At 41.8% G+C, this 15796-nt stretch overlaps 1 protein-coding gene across 1 annotated transcript in view; it reads left to right on the forward strand.

Moving 5' to 3' along the window:
• The window catches only part of LOC119742876, a 28824-nt gene extending 14523 nt beyond the window's left edge, over positions 1–14301 (forward strand). Inside the window, exons 4-12 of the mRNA XM_038219106.1 lie at positions 1591–1726; positions 2382–2477; positions 3479–3609; positions 4562–4662; positions 5528–5681; positions 9606–9710; positions 10748–10906; positions 11775–11870; positions 12984–14301. Of these exons, the coding sequence (XP_038075034.1) occupies positions 1591–1726; positions 2382–2477; positions 3479–3609; positions 4562–4662; positions 5528–5681; positions 9606–9710; positions 10748–10906; positions 11775–11870; positions 12984–13403 (1398 nt within the window). The 3' untranslated portion in view covers positions 13404–14301. The remainder of the gene's footprint in view (positions 1–1590; positions 1727–2381; positions 2478–3478; positions 3610–4561; positions 4663–5527; positions 5682–9605; positions 9711–10747; positions 10907–11774; positions 11871–12983) is intronic.
• Positions 14302–15796: the final 1495 nt, after the last annotated feature.

Here is a 15796-nt window from a genome sequence, read left to right on the forward strand (position 1 = left end):
GCAAATTTTTACAATTTGCAATGTAACAGAAATTCCGGATACATTTGAGGCTTCTGGTCTCTGTTCTGCAAAACTTGTTGTCACATATGTACATGGGTATCTACATGTATATTTGCACTCTACATACGTGTACAGGCACTGGTATTTGTACTCACACTAGTACTGTACGTGTATGTATATATGTAGCGAGCATGTACTTTATACTCATCAAGATGCACTCAAAAACAACGCGAGGCTTGTTCTATAAATTTAATTGTACTTGTGTTTAAATACACTTGTCCCACCAAAACCTAGTCAAGTACTTGCATACCTATAAGTGCATGACCAAACAGGTACTTTAAGGGCTGTGGAGATCATTAACATATTGTTGTTCCACCTGAACTGATCGTGGGTTTAAAATAGGAAGTCTAGTACAGTTGACTCTCGTTAGTACAAACTCAGTTAATACAACATTCTGGTTAAATAACAAACATTAAGCCTTGGTCCCGACTGTGCATTTATGTGCACAATGAATGGGACTGATGTTCCTCTTAATACAAAATTCTGATATAACAAACAATTTGGCTAGGTCTGAACGAGTTTGTTATAACGAGACTCGGCTGTATTGGGTTTTGTCCCCCAAGGTAATTTCATAAATTAATAATCTAACCAGTACATGCATGTATGCAGTGCTGTCCAAGAGCTCTGAGTCAAAGTCAGATCAATGGGTAGATCACTTAATATCATTGGAATTTTGCATGATGCCAGGTTCGATCTGGCCAGGCGCCCTTGTTGTTTGAGAGGTTAATACCTCTGTACTGGCAAGCAGGAGGTACCGGTAGTGGGTTTGAGTCCCAGACGAGTAGGTATAAGCTTGTGAATTATCTTGCGAAGGTTTTAGGACACTACTGTATGTACAACGCTAAAGAAATGTCATTTTAGTCAAAACCCAATGCATGTATTAGATTTACTGGTACATGTATCTCTCGATGCAAATTTCAGATTGCACATACATTGATAATTCAATTCATAAAACAATAGAGAAAGCTTTTGGACTCTTCATATCGGGCAAAAAGCTATAGTAGTTTCTGGATCTTTAGTGGGGCATTCAACTTTAGAACTGAACTCATGAATGGGTACAAAAGTGGAAAACCCTATCATGGTTTTCATCTCCATTTGTGTAGAATTTTTTTAAAAACACCAAGTTCAGTTCTTGACCAAGTATTAAAAAGTCACATTTTCAACAAATAGGCCTAACATCTCACATGTGGAAACTACAAAATGACATAGGCCACTTCCAAATTACACATCCACTTCCAAATGGTAATGGCACATGCATGTTTGCCTAAATCCACTTCTCATAGACCATGTAGACAAGTGTGATATCGCCAGCCATAGCAAAATATTTTGGACACAGCCTTGCTGAGGTTGTCTCCGGAACAATCCCCCAAAATTACAGCTACATCTGTTGTTAGCACGTTCCCACATACTTTGTAATGGATGGGACCCCAGACAATAGCCATGGACAAGCCATTCAGAGCCCGCCTTACTAACGGATCATTCCACATGTGTCCTCGCTTGAAAAGTTTTCAATCATTCTCGGTCCTCCAGGTGTACAAGATGTATGGCAAGGAATTGTGCATTTGCGTGACCAACATAAATTTCTTGGATTGTTACTACTGTCACGTGAAGACAACTCCCGATTTGCCCGTCAGAATGGCCATGCGCATGTCGGGCGGAATCCCAGGTGAGTACTCAAGATCAATAATACTAGTATATTAAAATTTGCGGTCGCACATTACAAAGTTTTCTAGACTTCCTCTGCGGACTGTTGGCACTGGGGTGTGTGTTAACCCTAACCCCTTAAGCCCTTTTTGCTAAGAACCATCCTCAATCCCAAAATTTTGCAACAGCGCCTAAATTCTTTAAACTTGTCAGACAGTCCTGCCTCAAAATGCAATCATCGTCAATCCTCCAAGATCCTCCTCATCCCAAAACTAAGAGTAGTGCAAGAGTACTGAGACTAGAACCTGCAACCTTCAGAAAGCTGTTGCCTTGCTTTCATTCTCCTAGCCTGTGGTTGTGGGTTCACATCTCGTTTCATTGAGATTTGAACCTGGGACCTCAGGAACTGGGTTCAAATCCTGCACCAGGAAAGTAGGTTATCAGCCCAAAACTCCATGTGATTTTCATGATAAGCAAACAACATCTGGATACTAATCACGAGCAATATACATCACATGGAGTTTTGGCTGGCAACCTGCTTTTATAAGACACACTTTTTTTGTGCTAAGCAAATTTGTGTGCTTAACAGCGCCGTGAAATTGGCACCAGTTGGCTTCTGTACTTGGCATGATATTGCTAACTGAATGGATTTTTCTCAATCGTTTCTTTTTCTTCAGGTGTTTTCTGCACAGTTAAGAGCACGCTCAGTTCCTTCCCTGACCACTATGTAGACGGAGGCCTCTTGGTGAATTATCCCATCCATGCCTTTGATGGTAAGTATTGAAAGCAAACTAAGATAGGAAATAATCAACTATTCAGATGCCATCAAGTAAACAAGTTGTTTTGTTTCGGTTTGTGGTAACACCATGTGGTAATAACTACTTTCTCTCAGTAGATGTTTAGTTCTGATAAGAACTTGTCCTGCTTATTAAGAACTTTCGCAATGAGTTTTAGTTCTGATAAGAACAGTCCTGCTTTAAGTTCTAAAAGAACTTGTCTTTGGTCTCTAAAACTTTGGAAATTAGAACTTCATATCTACTGAGGGACAGTAGTTATTACCACTTGGTGTTACCGCAAACCGAAACGATACTGAAACTCCACCATGCAAAGCCTTAAATGTTAAATTTGTTTTTGGCAAATCCCTCTTCCAGTCTGATTACTAGAGATTTTTACTGCAGACATTTTCTCCTCTTATTGCGGAAAGGGAGGGAGAGGATGACTTTGATGTTTTTAGCTGTCAAGTGTTGTAGTTGAGTTCAATCCCAAGGATCAAGATTGAGCTGACTGCATCCTTTGAATGAGTAGGAATATTAACTCACAATTGGACACACAGTTGACATTGATATGCAAAAAATGTACAAATACTAATATACAGGAGGCATCCAACTGGGGTGCGAATCTTTTTTTTCCCAAAAATTCGGGGATTATTTACTACACTTTTTCGTCGAAATACTCAGATGGCCGTCTCTTCTACCAGCTTATTTCAGTATTCGTGTCAGATTTGAAAATTGAGTCAAATACAGCATAGGAAGTTTGTGTGAAGACATATATTTATGGGCCAAAGTGAGGCTTAATCAATTGTAACTCATTCGTTAAAGTGGGTCAGTCAGTGAGTCGATGAGATAGGTGCAAAGAGGAAAGTACACTGGCCCTCTGGATCACTGGTATAAAAATGACGGCTTTCGTTTTCGTCAACTGACTGGAGTCTGACTCCTTATCGTGATTTTTTGTTATCATACGTCTTGACTATAACGTCTTTACTTGTACATTGCAGGTTGGTATCTATCCATGAGACCTGAAGACACTTTCCTCAAGAAGGTACAGCCGCTGCGAGACATACGCAAACTCTGGGATCGCAAGGAACGCTTCGGGCACAAGAATGAGAGGACGCTAGGCATGCTCTTGGTGAGTTCAAACTTCACAATGATGGCAGAAAAGCCCACAGCCACAATTAAACACGGACTTGTCGTGTCGTGTCTTTACGTGCTCTTTGAACAGACAGGTACCCCTTGAACAAAGACATTGACAAAAATGGGGAACCGCCAACATAGGGCTGAATAGCTCAGTTGGTAGCAGCCCCCGAATGGTAATCCGGAAGTTGTAGGTTCAAACCCCGCTCCAGTCAGTTTCTTTGTTCAAATTAAACAAATTATTTCAAACAAATCAAAAAGTAAGTCCTGGAAGTACGCATGTAACATTTTTTCTTAGGAATGCACTGAGTTTAATTTTAGAATAACATCATTTGAAGTAAAGGTTCACTGGCTCAAACACTTCCTGGAATGTTTCCATCTAGTATGTTGTCATTTAAAAGTGGCCTGGGTGGCTAGTGCTTAAAGCGCTTGCTTCTCACCACTGTGGCACGGGTTTGATTCCCGGCTAGGACCATATGTGAGTAGAGTTGTTCATTGATTCTCTCCTGTGCCACGAGGGTTTCTCTCCCGGCTCTCCGGTTTTCAATCTCTGGCTGTGCTCTGTTGTCATACATGGGTCGTATGGCGGCTGCCAAAGGTGCCTTTACATGCCTTCGGCTCGACCATGTTGTAGCCGCGTCCTTCGCAGTCCAGCTTCTCAGCTGCGAGTAAGGATGATTAGCCCCCAAACTATAATTATAATTTTGGGGATAACAAATTTGCCTTGTAAAAAGTGTGGACCTTGCAACGGGTTGCTTGTATTGCCTGAGCGTGTTTTTTTTTAACTAGAAGTCAAAACTGGGGCAATGAGTGAAAATGAAAATGCCCCCTTTTTTTTTTCAATTATCACAGTACTTCTTGACCAGAAACTCCAACATGTTAGATTTGTAAGTTGTCTCGATAAGAATGCGAGTGACATTTTTTTCGTCTGTCCAACTATCTTCTAGTATTCAGATTTTGAGCCTGAGGTGATGAAGGATGCATTGAATGAACGCCACTCATACTACCAGGACTACGTACAGGCGGTACCTCCAACAAAACTTGCCAAGTAAGTCTAGAAAAGCCAGTTCAAATTCCAACCCAAAGAACCATGTCTGCTAAGTCCAATTCCTAAATACCTAAGACAGTTCACGCATTCCTATTGGTCGAGAACCCGTCACGTGGCCGGTCTTAAACGGATGATAAAACATGGCTAGTGTCACATGAAATTTAGACTCCCATGGAATCCGGTGCCTTTTAACGTTTCATTGGTTGAACGTTCACATTCCTCACTTATGCGTGCGCAATACTACCAGTTAATCAGTATTACATGGTTCGAAATTCACACTACACCAGCCCAGCTACGTTTTGTGCAACAACGTGCAGTATGCGCGACGCGCACGCCAATGTCCTTATAAGGTAACGAGTTGTGGAGGGGCATTCCATATTATAGTCAGAGGGGTGTTTCGTAAAACATGAAGTAAAAATGTTGAACAAAATGCCTGGCAACATCCAGGTTTTGACTTGTTTTTCGATTTTTGGACCGAAAAAAATTTGGGTTTTTTACCGAAAAGGTATTTACGAATGGGAATAAATATGTGTTCGGTGGGTATTAAACACTCTGTTTAAGATCGGTGAGAGTCTGTATGGGTGATAATTATCACCCATCCAGACTCCCACCGGTCTTAAACAGAGTTAGGGAACACTCAGCCGATTTGAACCTGCGACCTCCGAATTACCATTCCAGCGCTCTACCAACTGAGTCGTCCAGCCCTACGTGTTGGGGGTTCCCCAATTTGTAAATAGCTTTGTTCACGGAGTGTTGATCAGAAGCCATAGGCGTGCATATGTCATGTAGCCAGTGATTACGTCCAAAGTCACTATTTAATTAATTCAAGTATGTCAGGAGAGCATCGGTTGTCTTGATTTGGCAGGAAACGAATGAAGAAGGTCAGCAATGAATACATCGAGGCCCAGCACAACAGCCTGGTGGAAGCCATGGACAAGCTGGTGGCCGAACTGAACAAACAAGACCTGAACATGGACGGTAACATCACGCTGGACGAGTGGAAGAAAGCATTCAATAATGTAAGTTAGGCCCCCCCAAAAAAGTCTCCGGTTTCTGGTATGGAGCTTTGCCCAAAAAGTGATGCGGCGACGCAGCTTTTTTTTTTTTTTTACCTGATTTTTTTGCTTCAAATGTGTGTTGATGACTGCAAATGGTGCCCGACTAAACTTAGTGCAAATATATGGGAGTCCAGAGAGGCCACATAAAGCTTATTCTCGACCATAACCCAATCTAAAAACACGTTAAAATTTTGCAGCAGCAGGATTCCAGTCAAACCAGTGAGTTTGGCGGTTTTGAGACATCATCTTTCATTGAAAAAAAAAAGACGCGCGCGCATACCAGAAACCGGAGACTTTTTTTTTTTGGCCTTAGATAAAGTAAGAGTAAAGTCTGTCACGAGCCAATATGGCCCATCAGGCCGTCATTTATCTCCAGTTTCCTTGACATGAAACGACTGAGTGGAGTGAGGCAGGTAGGGGTGAAGTGGCTTGCCCAAGGACACAACATATGACCAGCAGGTGGATTCGAACCCCGGACCCTCTGATCTTGAGTCACAAACTCTAATCACACGGACCCCCCCCCAAAAATTGACAGAAGCAGGAGTCGAACCTGTTATCACTGTGATGCTGGACTAGTACCCGTACCACGTTAGTGATTCATTCTAAAGACCATTTGCATACATCAGCCATCTTGGGGGTGTGGTTTGTTATTTTGAATCAGTGTATTGTGTATCCCTGCAAAACAAATGCACCGTACCGCCAAGATAGCTGCCTTGCAAAGAGTACATAATTATTGTCAGTGTCTTTTATCTTGAAGAGATAGTTTTTTTTGTCGCAAAACCCACATCCAATAGCCTTACACAGGGTGTCTTAGATGTGCTCATAACGTTGTACACCAAACTTTCCCAAGAAGGTTTTCCGTTACCATTTTCAAAACAATGGAACAAGAGATGCACGACGGAGGAGTGCATCCAAGACATCAATGGCAAACAATTGCCCTTAGTTAATGTTAACATCATAATAACCGTATTAAGTGAGGTACATAGCTTACAAAGTAACCATTTGTTTGAGGGACATTTTGTGTTGTTCAGCCAATTCCATCGAATTCACACAAATTTGGCGAATTTAAGTTTTGCGTAATCTATGCCATTTGAAGTAGAAATTGATGGCTCTGTTTGGATGCTTTTGGACACCGTGCACAAGTACCCCCCTCAAGGGTTAAAAGAAAAAAAGTTGGCACGGTCCACTTGGAAGATCTCTTGAGTGCATGCATTGCTAGGTGGCACGGATGGTTGTGCGTAAAGCGCTCGCCTCTCACCAAGGTGACCACGGTTCAGATCCTGGCCACGGATCGCATGTGAGTAGAGTTGTGCGTTGGTTCTCTCCTGTGCCACAAGGGTTTTTCTCCGGGCCCTCCGGTTTTCCTCCCTCCGTAAAAATCAAACACTTTTGATCTCAGGCTGTGCTCCGTGGTCATATATGGGTCGATGTGGCCGGCAGCCAGAGGCGCCTTTACGTGCCAGCGGCCCGACCACGTTGTAGCTGCGTCCTTCGCAATTCAGCATCCCAGCTGCGAGTAAGGATGATTAGCCTCCCAAATTATTATTGCTGAAGGCGTCTAACACTCAAGAGGAGACACGGTGGTGTTGTGCAGATTCCGTATAGAATTAATTGTGCATACTACATGTATCTGCGACATGCGCTTGAACTACCGTAATTTTCAGAATATAAGCCGTGGCTTATACGTTGATTTTGCCCATGAAAATGTTTACTGCGGCTTATACACAGGGCGGCTTATACGCCGATCCTTGAAGAATAAAAATGAAATTGACATGTGTATTTAATGTACATGTACTGGTTTAAGAAGAGATATGTTGCTGAAATGAATTATCAATTAAGAAAGTCATTAACGAACCGAAACCACGTGCCACGTAAAGGTGCCGAGCGGTAAAAAGTACGGTGAAAGTTGTCTTCGATCGACGCTTGCAACAAGCCGTACGTGATTCTAGTGCTGCTGCATGCAGCATGCTTTCCCCAGCGGACCACACCATTTGAGATAATATAGGGGTGTACTATCTTGGAAACAATAATTACCAACATTTCCGCTGTTTAAAAAAAGAAAAAAGACGACTAATACTTTTTATGGTGTCCGAAACATTTCTTTATTCGATAATCAGTTGTTCAACGTCACAATATAATTTTTGTACTTGAAATGTATTCAAGAAACGATGTAAACCTCAAAACAGGGACTACATCACCCCTTACAAAATTAATGGATTCGTCCATGAAAATGGCAGCATCGTTTTGACTATTTTCGAAGAAAGTTACGATCGAAACTTGAATACTGCTCGTTAGTAATCACAAAAATTTGATAAGTTTTGAGATAAAAACGGACCTGTATATTTTTAGGACAAAACAAATCAGCATCTGTTGCCACAAAGCAAGATTTGTATGTAGCGCTCCAGTCAGACAACACACACAATGGGGGAAAATCACGGTGGGTTCTCTCTCACGTGCTGCAGGAAAATGTTGTCATAGGCCGGCGCCGGGGACCGGACGGGGCAGCCGGCAGCAAATCCCGGTGTTTATTTCTCATCATCATTTTCCACATTTGTTTGTGAGAGTATCGATTGTAAATGATTTGATACAACTTTTGTGGCCCTTTTTATAGCTTCTGTAGTGTAAATGGAACTGGTTCAGAGCATTTTGGCTAGAATTTGGAGGCCTTAGAAAATTGAAACCGCTGCCGTCGGTGCGGCTTATACGCCGGTGCGGTTTATACGCCGACTTCAAATCTTAATTTGCAGATTTTTGCGTGCTGCGGCTTATACGCCGCGCGGCTTATATTCCGAAAATTACAGTAGTACATGCATTCGATGCGTCAACTGCCGGAGCTCTTGACAGACAAAAAGTGCCATCTCTTGTTTGTGCTCGTAGTCCTTATAGTATACAAATATAACATGGTTTGAGGGTGGACAGTCGATATTCGCTCCCCGAGGTATTGGAAGTTGACAAACTAGTTCCCGAAGCGAAGCCGAGGGAACTAGTTTGTCAACTTCCAATACCGAGGGGAGCTAATATCGACTGTCCACCCGAAATAAACCATGTTATATTTGTTTTACTATACCTCATACATATTCAGTTGCCGAATTTTGTTTTATTATTATGCACCTAAAACAAAATTTGGGGAAACTTGTACAGCTCACCAAAAGATTCAACTTCAATTACTAGTTCGGTTCGTTTGCAATATAGTACAGTTACTACAGTTGTAAATACAGTTGTTTGCAATGTGTACAACTTTCTTTTGTACAGGAGACATCTTTACACGGTCTATACATTTTCTCCAGTATGGCATCATTGAGCTCTGTAAATTAACATTTACGCGAACCGTGCAACCATGCATCTCTCCTGTGCGATGTTCGCGCGTGCGTACTGCACCCGTGCGACAGTTCCTCGATTGCTCTGTAAAGCGCATGCGTAGTAGACTGTCGCACGGGTAACCCATGCGACAGTCTACTACGCATGCGTATTTACAATGTGCGTGAATCCTCGCGCGTGCGTTTGGTAAACAGCAAGAATAACATCTGGCACGTGATGGTGAATTGACCAGTGAACGTTCGGCTCTCGATCATGAATATGTATGAGGTATAGTAATGGGATCTGGCGACCAGAATGAGAAGCTTTGACTGAGGTGGTGTCACGCTCAGGCCTAGCTGCACACATTCTTAAAGACGCACATTTCAGCATTCCTATTGGCCAAAGGAGCCCAGAGTGCGTGCGTATTACCTGAGCGCGACTTGCGCGAGCCTTGCACCACCGCAGAAAATGGCTGCCGCCAGATTTGTCTATACCTGGCTTAAATATGTGTGGTCATACAGTTAATAATTTCAAATTGAGTCATTTCATTTCTGTAAAACTTTGAAAGTCCTTCTGTTATATTTCTAGGAAGATTCCGGATTCACAGATAGTTACAAGACGATGTTGTTTGGTGAGGAAGGCTTGGATCCAGAGAAGATTTTCAACAAGCTGGATTTTGACCAGAACGGAGAAGTATGTGCCATTATTGTACATGACGATAAGATCCGCAGTATCTGATTATCATGATTCAAAGGTTTCGATGATGTATTTCATTATTCTGCCAAGCCTTTATCCCTAACCACCTACACAGTGCACAATTTGTGACAGAGGGGTACCATTGCTTTCGACAAAAGTGTGATATTTGATGAACAATGAAACCACGCAACTATACGATTAAAGTCACACCGTTGAAGTTTTTCCATTATCTCCTTGAGACCTTGAGACACAATAAATACATTCAATTCAATTAAAAAAAAACATTTATTTCATACTCCTTTAGAGAAATACATCAATAAATAAAAGATATCTGGTACATAGCAAAATAACGAGTTCGATAAATATGTCACAAAAAATGTAATAAAAGTAAACTGTTCTCTTAACAAGTGAATAAACTAGAAAGCACCCAGAGAGCACAAACCTCTGCCAAGGCTAAACAATTCCCTGCCATATCGTCAGTACACCCACAAGAAATACTCGCATAAACGGTGAAGTTTCCGGACCCAGATCCAGATCACTTCCAAAAGCTGATCGATTTGTTCTTGTACCAAAGACCACCCCTTAATTTGTTTTATCATGCAAATCAGTCCATAAGTTTTGAGTTATCTTGTTAACAGACAAACCAACCAGCCATCAAACTAACCAAATCCCATGAAAACATAACCTCCTCGATGGAGGTAATAAATTGTAATGCTTATATAGCGCTTTCCATCTTATCAACAATCTCAAAGTACTTTACAATTATTCCCCCATTCATCAGGCCGTGAGACCACGCGACAGCCAATCTTAGTGCACATTCGGTCCTCTACCCTCACAGGTACCCTTTACTACTCCCGGGTGGAGAGTGTCTTGCCCAAGGGAACAAACACCATGTTCCTGGTAGGGTTCGAATCCGCGTACCATGCTAAACAAGTCAAACACTGTAACCACTGGACCATGGCATCCTACCATGCATAGAAAAAAGTGCCTTTCGAATATTTGGTTGACTTGACCTGTGATTGTTTCTGCCACAGGTGAGCTTCAGGGAGTTGGTGTACTGGGCGGAGAAGCGTGGCTTGAAGCTCCTGTCGGCCTTCCGAGGTTACGAGAGACGAGAAATCACGTCAATGATGGACTTCTTCGCCACAATGATGGAGTGCCTACTACTGAACATGAAAAGAATCTTCATTCAGGTAAGAAATTTGTGTTCTTCAAAGTTCATTGTATAAATGTCAACACAAGCCTCTCAGTGATTTAATGTTTCCAATTTAACATTTCTTCAGTTGAGATTATTAAACAATATTCATATATACCCAAGACATTTTACCCATTCCAATTGGTCGAAAGCCCGTCACGTGGCCGGTCTTAAAAAAGTTGATAAACACCCACTGGCTAGTTTTAAACACTTCGGTTTGGGTGATTACCAGCATCCAGACTCCAACCGGTCTTAAACGTAGTGTTTAATACCGGCCAAGCACATATTTATTCAAAAATTTTCGGTCCAAAAGTCAAAACAAGTCAAAAATTATAAATTTTCAACGATTTCGATCAACAAAACACCCCTCTGGCCACACAATGGTAAGGTCCTCTGGTAAACAACTCCTTATATGGAGATTGACGCGCGCGTCGTGCAAACTGCATGATGCGGCGCACAACGCGGATGTACCGGTGTAGTGTGAATTTAGGACTATGAAATACTGACTCACAGGTAGTATTTTGCATGCCTACATGAAGATTGTGAACATTCAACTACTGCAAAGGTGCTGGCACCGGATATCATAGGAGTAAAAATGTGACACTGGAAAAGTGTTTAAGACCAGCCAGCCATGTATTTATCAACGGTTCAAAACTGGCCAAGTGGCGGGCTCTCGACCAATAGGAATGGGTAAATTGTCTTAGGTATTTATGAATGTCAATTAAATGATACCTAAAAGTAACTGTTTTACATTGTATCTTTAAACTGGCTCATTTTTTTCTGAAAGGGCAAGATTTACTCAATTTGTTGCGTGTTGTTAGTGCATGTTGAACGATTTTGTCAATTTGTTTTGCCATTTCTCGCAGGATAATGACCTGTACCGCACCATTGGAATAGACTGCAAATATCTGGATGCCATGGACTTCAAGATGGAGCCAAAAGACCAGGAGTTCCTCATCGAGGTCAGAAGTTTTTCCAAAATTAGGCCCCAAAAAATTGCGTTGCCCTCATCCGACCGACCCAAAAATCTTGAAATCTCAGATTTTTTTTTCCTCTTGAAAAAGTTAAATAAACTTTAACCTTACCATTACTGTTTCTTTGTAATGCCATAATTGTGCATTTCGTTACAAAACGTACATACCTTAATGGTAGTACAGTTCAAATTTACTAAGTATTTTGTACGTGTAACTGAGGTTTGGGCATATGGTGTGATGTACTGCATACATTGTATACATGTGTACATGCACTGTACATTTTATCACATGCATGTACACATTAAAGTTGGCGTGTGCAGTACATGTAGGCTTAACAATTGATGTATGTGCGTTGGGAGAGGGGAACTGATAACCGAATAGAAGGGTAGGCCTATATGTGAACTATGTATACCCCCCCCCCCCCCCCCCCCCAAAAAAAGGCCTGATTAACCGACCCTCCTGATATTTTTCATGTGAGGCCAACATAACAAGTTTGTTTTGGCCTTCTGGAAGTTGTCGGGGAGAATATAGCGGACAGACATAGGATACCTGGTTGAAACAAAATGAGGCACAGTGAAGGAAATATAGACTTGTCTGTTGTCATGAAATGTATGGGGAAAATCACAGTGTGTTGACAGAATTCAGATACACGTACCGGTACATGTACATTCAGTACATTCAGGCACCAAGAGAGAAAACTGTAGGCTTTATTGTTGTGGTGAAAGTTGCAGATGAAAAGGAGTGTTCTTTGGGATGTTGGGGGGGGGGGGAGGAACCAAAGTGTTGAGAAAAAAACACGACCTTTTCATGGAAGTTGTTGGGGAAATTGGCCATTGTGTGGACAAATTTTGGGGATAGCTTGAAAAAGTACCAGAACACACAGGTCTTTGCACTTGAGTTTGATTCCAAGTCACTGCATATGGGATTTGATTCAGCTGTATTAACCCTGTAACACCTGTACTATATTGTATTACATTGTATTTATGTAGTTTTTATAAGTCCATAAAAGTACCTGTTGGCATTATGCGACCCGTCCCCCCCCCCCCCCCCCCTTCCCCAAAGAACTAGTTTTTCACTACTGCAACTATTTTATCTCTACAGCAAGGTAAGCTTGGCTGCATGTCATACTTGCGGGAGTTTGTGGACAAATTTAAGCCTGCGCCGAGACGGAAGAATAAGAATGAAGTGAACCGGGACAGCAAGAAGCTCCACCGGGTGACGATGGAGTTCTCTCGGCTGCTCAACAGCGAGTCTGACTTTGAAGGGATGGTCTCGCCCACCCCTCCTCAGTCGGGCGTGCCCGAGAACGCACCCGACGACGATGTGTTCAGCAATCAAATGCGGGAGGCAAACGTCAAAGCCGCGCAGTCAAGCACGGCGGAGAACAACGACAAGAAAGACAAGGTCACTTGTCACAAACGGGTCACCATAGCGCTTCCGGATGACGACAAAGACAGCTCCGCTTCTGCTGCTAGCTGCGAAGACGCAGAGTTGATCCCCGAGGCAAATACTGATTTGTAATCCAAGTAATTTTGCTGTGGTGAATGTTGTGTTTTCTAAGTCACTGGTTTGGAAATTCCAAAATGATATTTTTGGGGGTCTAGTATCAATGCAATAGCAATGAACACTAGCTGGACTGGACATGACTGGCTGGCATGCAACTGCAGCTTTTCAGATGAGAGGTCTTTTCAGATGGGTCTTCAGTAGGAAACTTACTGTGAGGCAAAGAGTTATAAATATTAAATTACTTGAGTGCCAGGGCGAATGTCTTTAGTTAGGTCTTCCTTTTTGTTCATGATGGCCAAGCAGGATGTCAAGTGTAAACCAAATGTGACTAGGGTTGTGCATCGGAACCAGGTACCCGAGTACCCCGCCGCTAATGTCATGAACCGGTTCTAGATTATGGGATCGCGTACCCGTGACCAATTTCACAAATTACTATGTTACTTCTCAGACAATGAAAAAGAAAGGTTTTGAAGTCATTTGTGGGTTGTTGTTTTTTTTTTCAAAATGAAAACCAGGCCATATGGGAAAACAAAATATTTTCCACATTTGTGATGCTCGCAAAAGCTGCCGTTTACACTGTAAAGCTATAAAGCTCACTGTATCTTGCTGTATTGATGCGCCGATGCGGTAATATTATCTTGCAGACCTTTGTAAACAAATGACAGCAACTTCCGAGATTTGAGTTTAAGCATGTTTGGCGTTGGGTTTCTTTAACTGGTACCCGTGTTGTTTTTACAATCGGTACCTGGCTCCTGTACTATCCGTAAATGCACACCCCTAATGTGACCCAACCCAAGAAACCAAGTCACAAGTTGGCAGATCTTCCTTTAAGTAATCAGTCAAATCTTGTACAAAGGATAATAAGGAACAGTCAGTTTTCTCAATTCCTTAACCTTAACCCACCTTAACCCTCAACCCTCCAAAATCCTTCTGGTGGTTTTGGAGGAATTTTGGATGAATGGTGATTGAAACACAGGATCGGATTGGGGTTGAATGGTGTTGAAGCACATGAGGATTTTGGAGGATTGAGGATGAATGGTGTTTGAAGAAGAGAAGGATTGAGGATGAATGGTGTTTAAAGAAGAGGAGGATTTTGGAGGATTGAGGATGAATGGTGTTTGAAGAGGAGGAGGATTTTGGAGGATTGAGGATGAATGGTGTTTGAGAAACATGAGGATTTTGGAGGATTGAGGATGAATGGCGTTTGAAGAAGAGGAGGATTTTGAAGGATTGAGGATGAATGGTGTTTGAAGAAGAGGAGGATTTTGGAGGATTGAGGATGAATGGTGTTTGAAGAAGAGGAGGATTTTGGAGGATTGAGGATGAATGGTGTTTGAAGAAGAGGAGGATTTTGGAGGATTGAGGATGAATAATGTTTGAAGAAAAGGAGGATTTTGGAGGATTTAGGATGAATGGTGTTGAAGAAGAGGAGGATTGAGGATGAATGGTGTTTGAAGAAGAGGAGGATTTTGAAGGATTGAGGATGAATGCATTTTCAGAGGCAGGACTGTCTAACAATCTTGAAGGATTGAGGCTCAGGGTATCCTTCATTGAACATAAAGTACAAAATTGTCATATAGGAGCCAAGGTTCAATTGGAAAGTCCACATGTAAACAAAGCGCGACGTTATGTTGTAGGTTTACTACAACATATTGAAAGCATCTATTTTTTTCAAAGCATTATTTGTACAAAGCATTCCTTTATTTTTATATATAGCTCACAGTAACATTTCTATTTGTTTCTTGCATCTGAATGATTCTGTAGCCAGAGAAATACAAAACAGTAAAGTGCCTTCAAAATTGTGTCTCAAGATTACCTTGAGCAGTGTTCTCACAAGCATTCTTGTATTGTAACTGAAAACTATTGTACATGTATCTGAAGTCTTGCCTTATAGGAGGAGTATTGCTTTTTGGTCACATATCAAGATGTGTCATTCATTTTGCAAAGTCTTTGAAAGTTGACTTTACTTGCACAAACAAATTTTGCAAAGGTCTCTGAAATTCCCACTAAAACGTATGAAACGTATGATGACAAGCGTGAAATTTTAATACTCATTTATTTTCACAGTCTTCCTGTTTTTATGTCATAACTATACATAGGCCATCAGCCTGGCATGCCTGGGGGTTTGGTCAGTATCAAATCAGGGCATAAATGATTATAGTGCGCATGCGCAAGGTATACCGCCCCTAGAATGGTAACAAACATTTTGATGGACATTTTGAAAACAAGGTGATAACACCCAAAAAGCTGCCACCACTGCAATGCTATCACATATTTTCCAACTCTGGAGGTGTATACCTTGCCAAATATCACTATGACGATTACTCCCCTCATTTGATACCGGTGGCCACAATTTTGGATGGAGGCTGATGGCCTAACAGCTTTTCATGAGAATTTGTTGCTTTTAA

The sequence above is a fragment of the Patiria miniata genome, unplaced genomic scaffold (genome assembly GCF_015706575.1).
Source record: "Patiria miniata isolate m_02_andy unplaced genomic scaffold, ASM1570657v1 HiC_scaffold_6, whole genome shotgun sequence".
NCBI lineage: Eukaryota > Metazoa > Echinodermata > Asteroidea > Valvatida > Asterinidae > Patiria > Patiria miniata.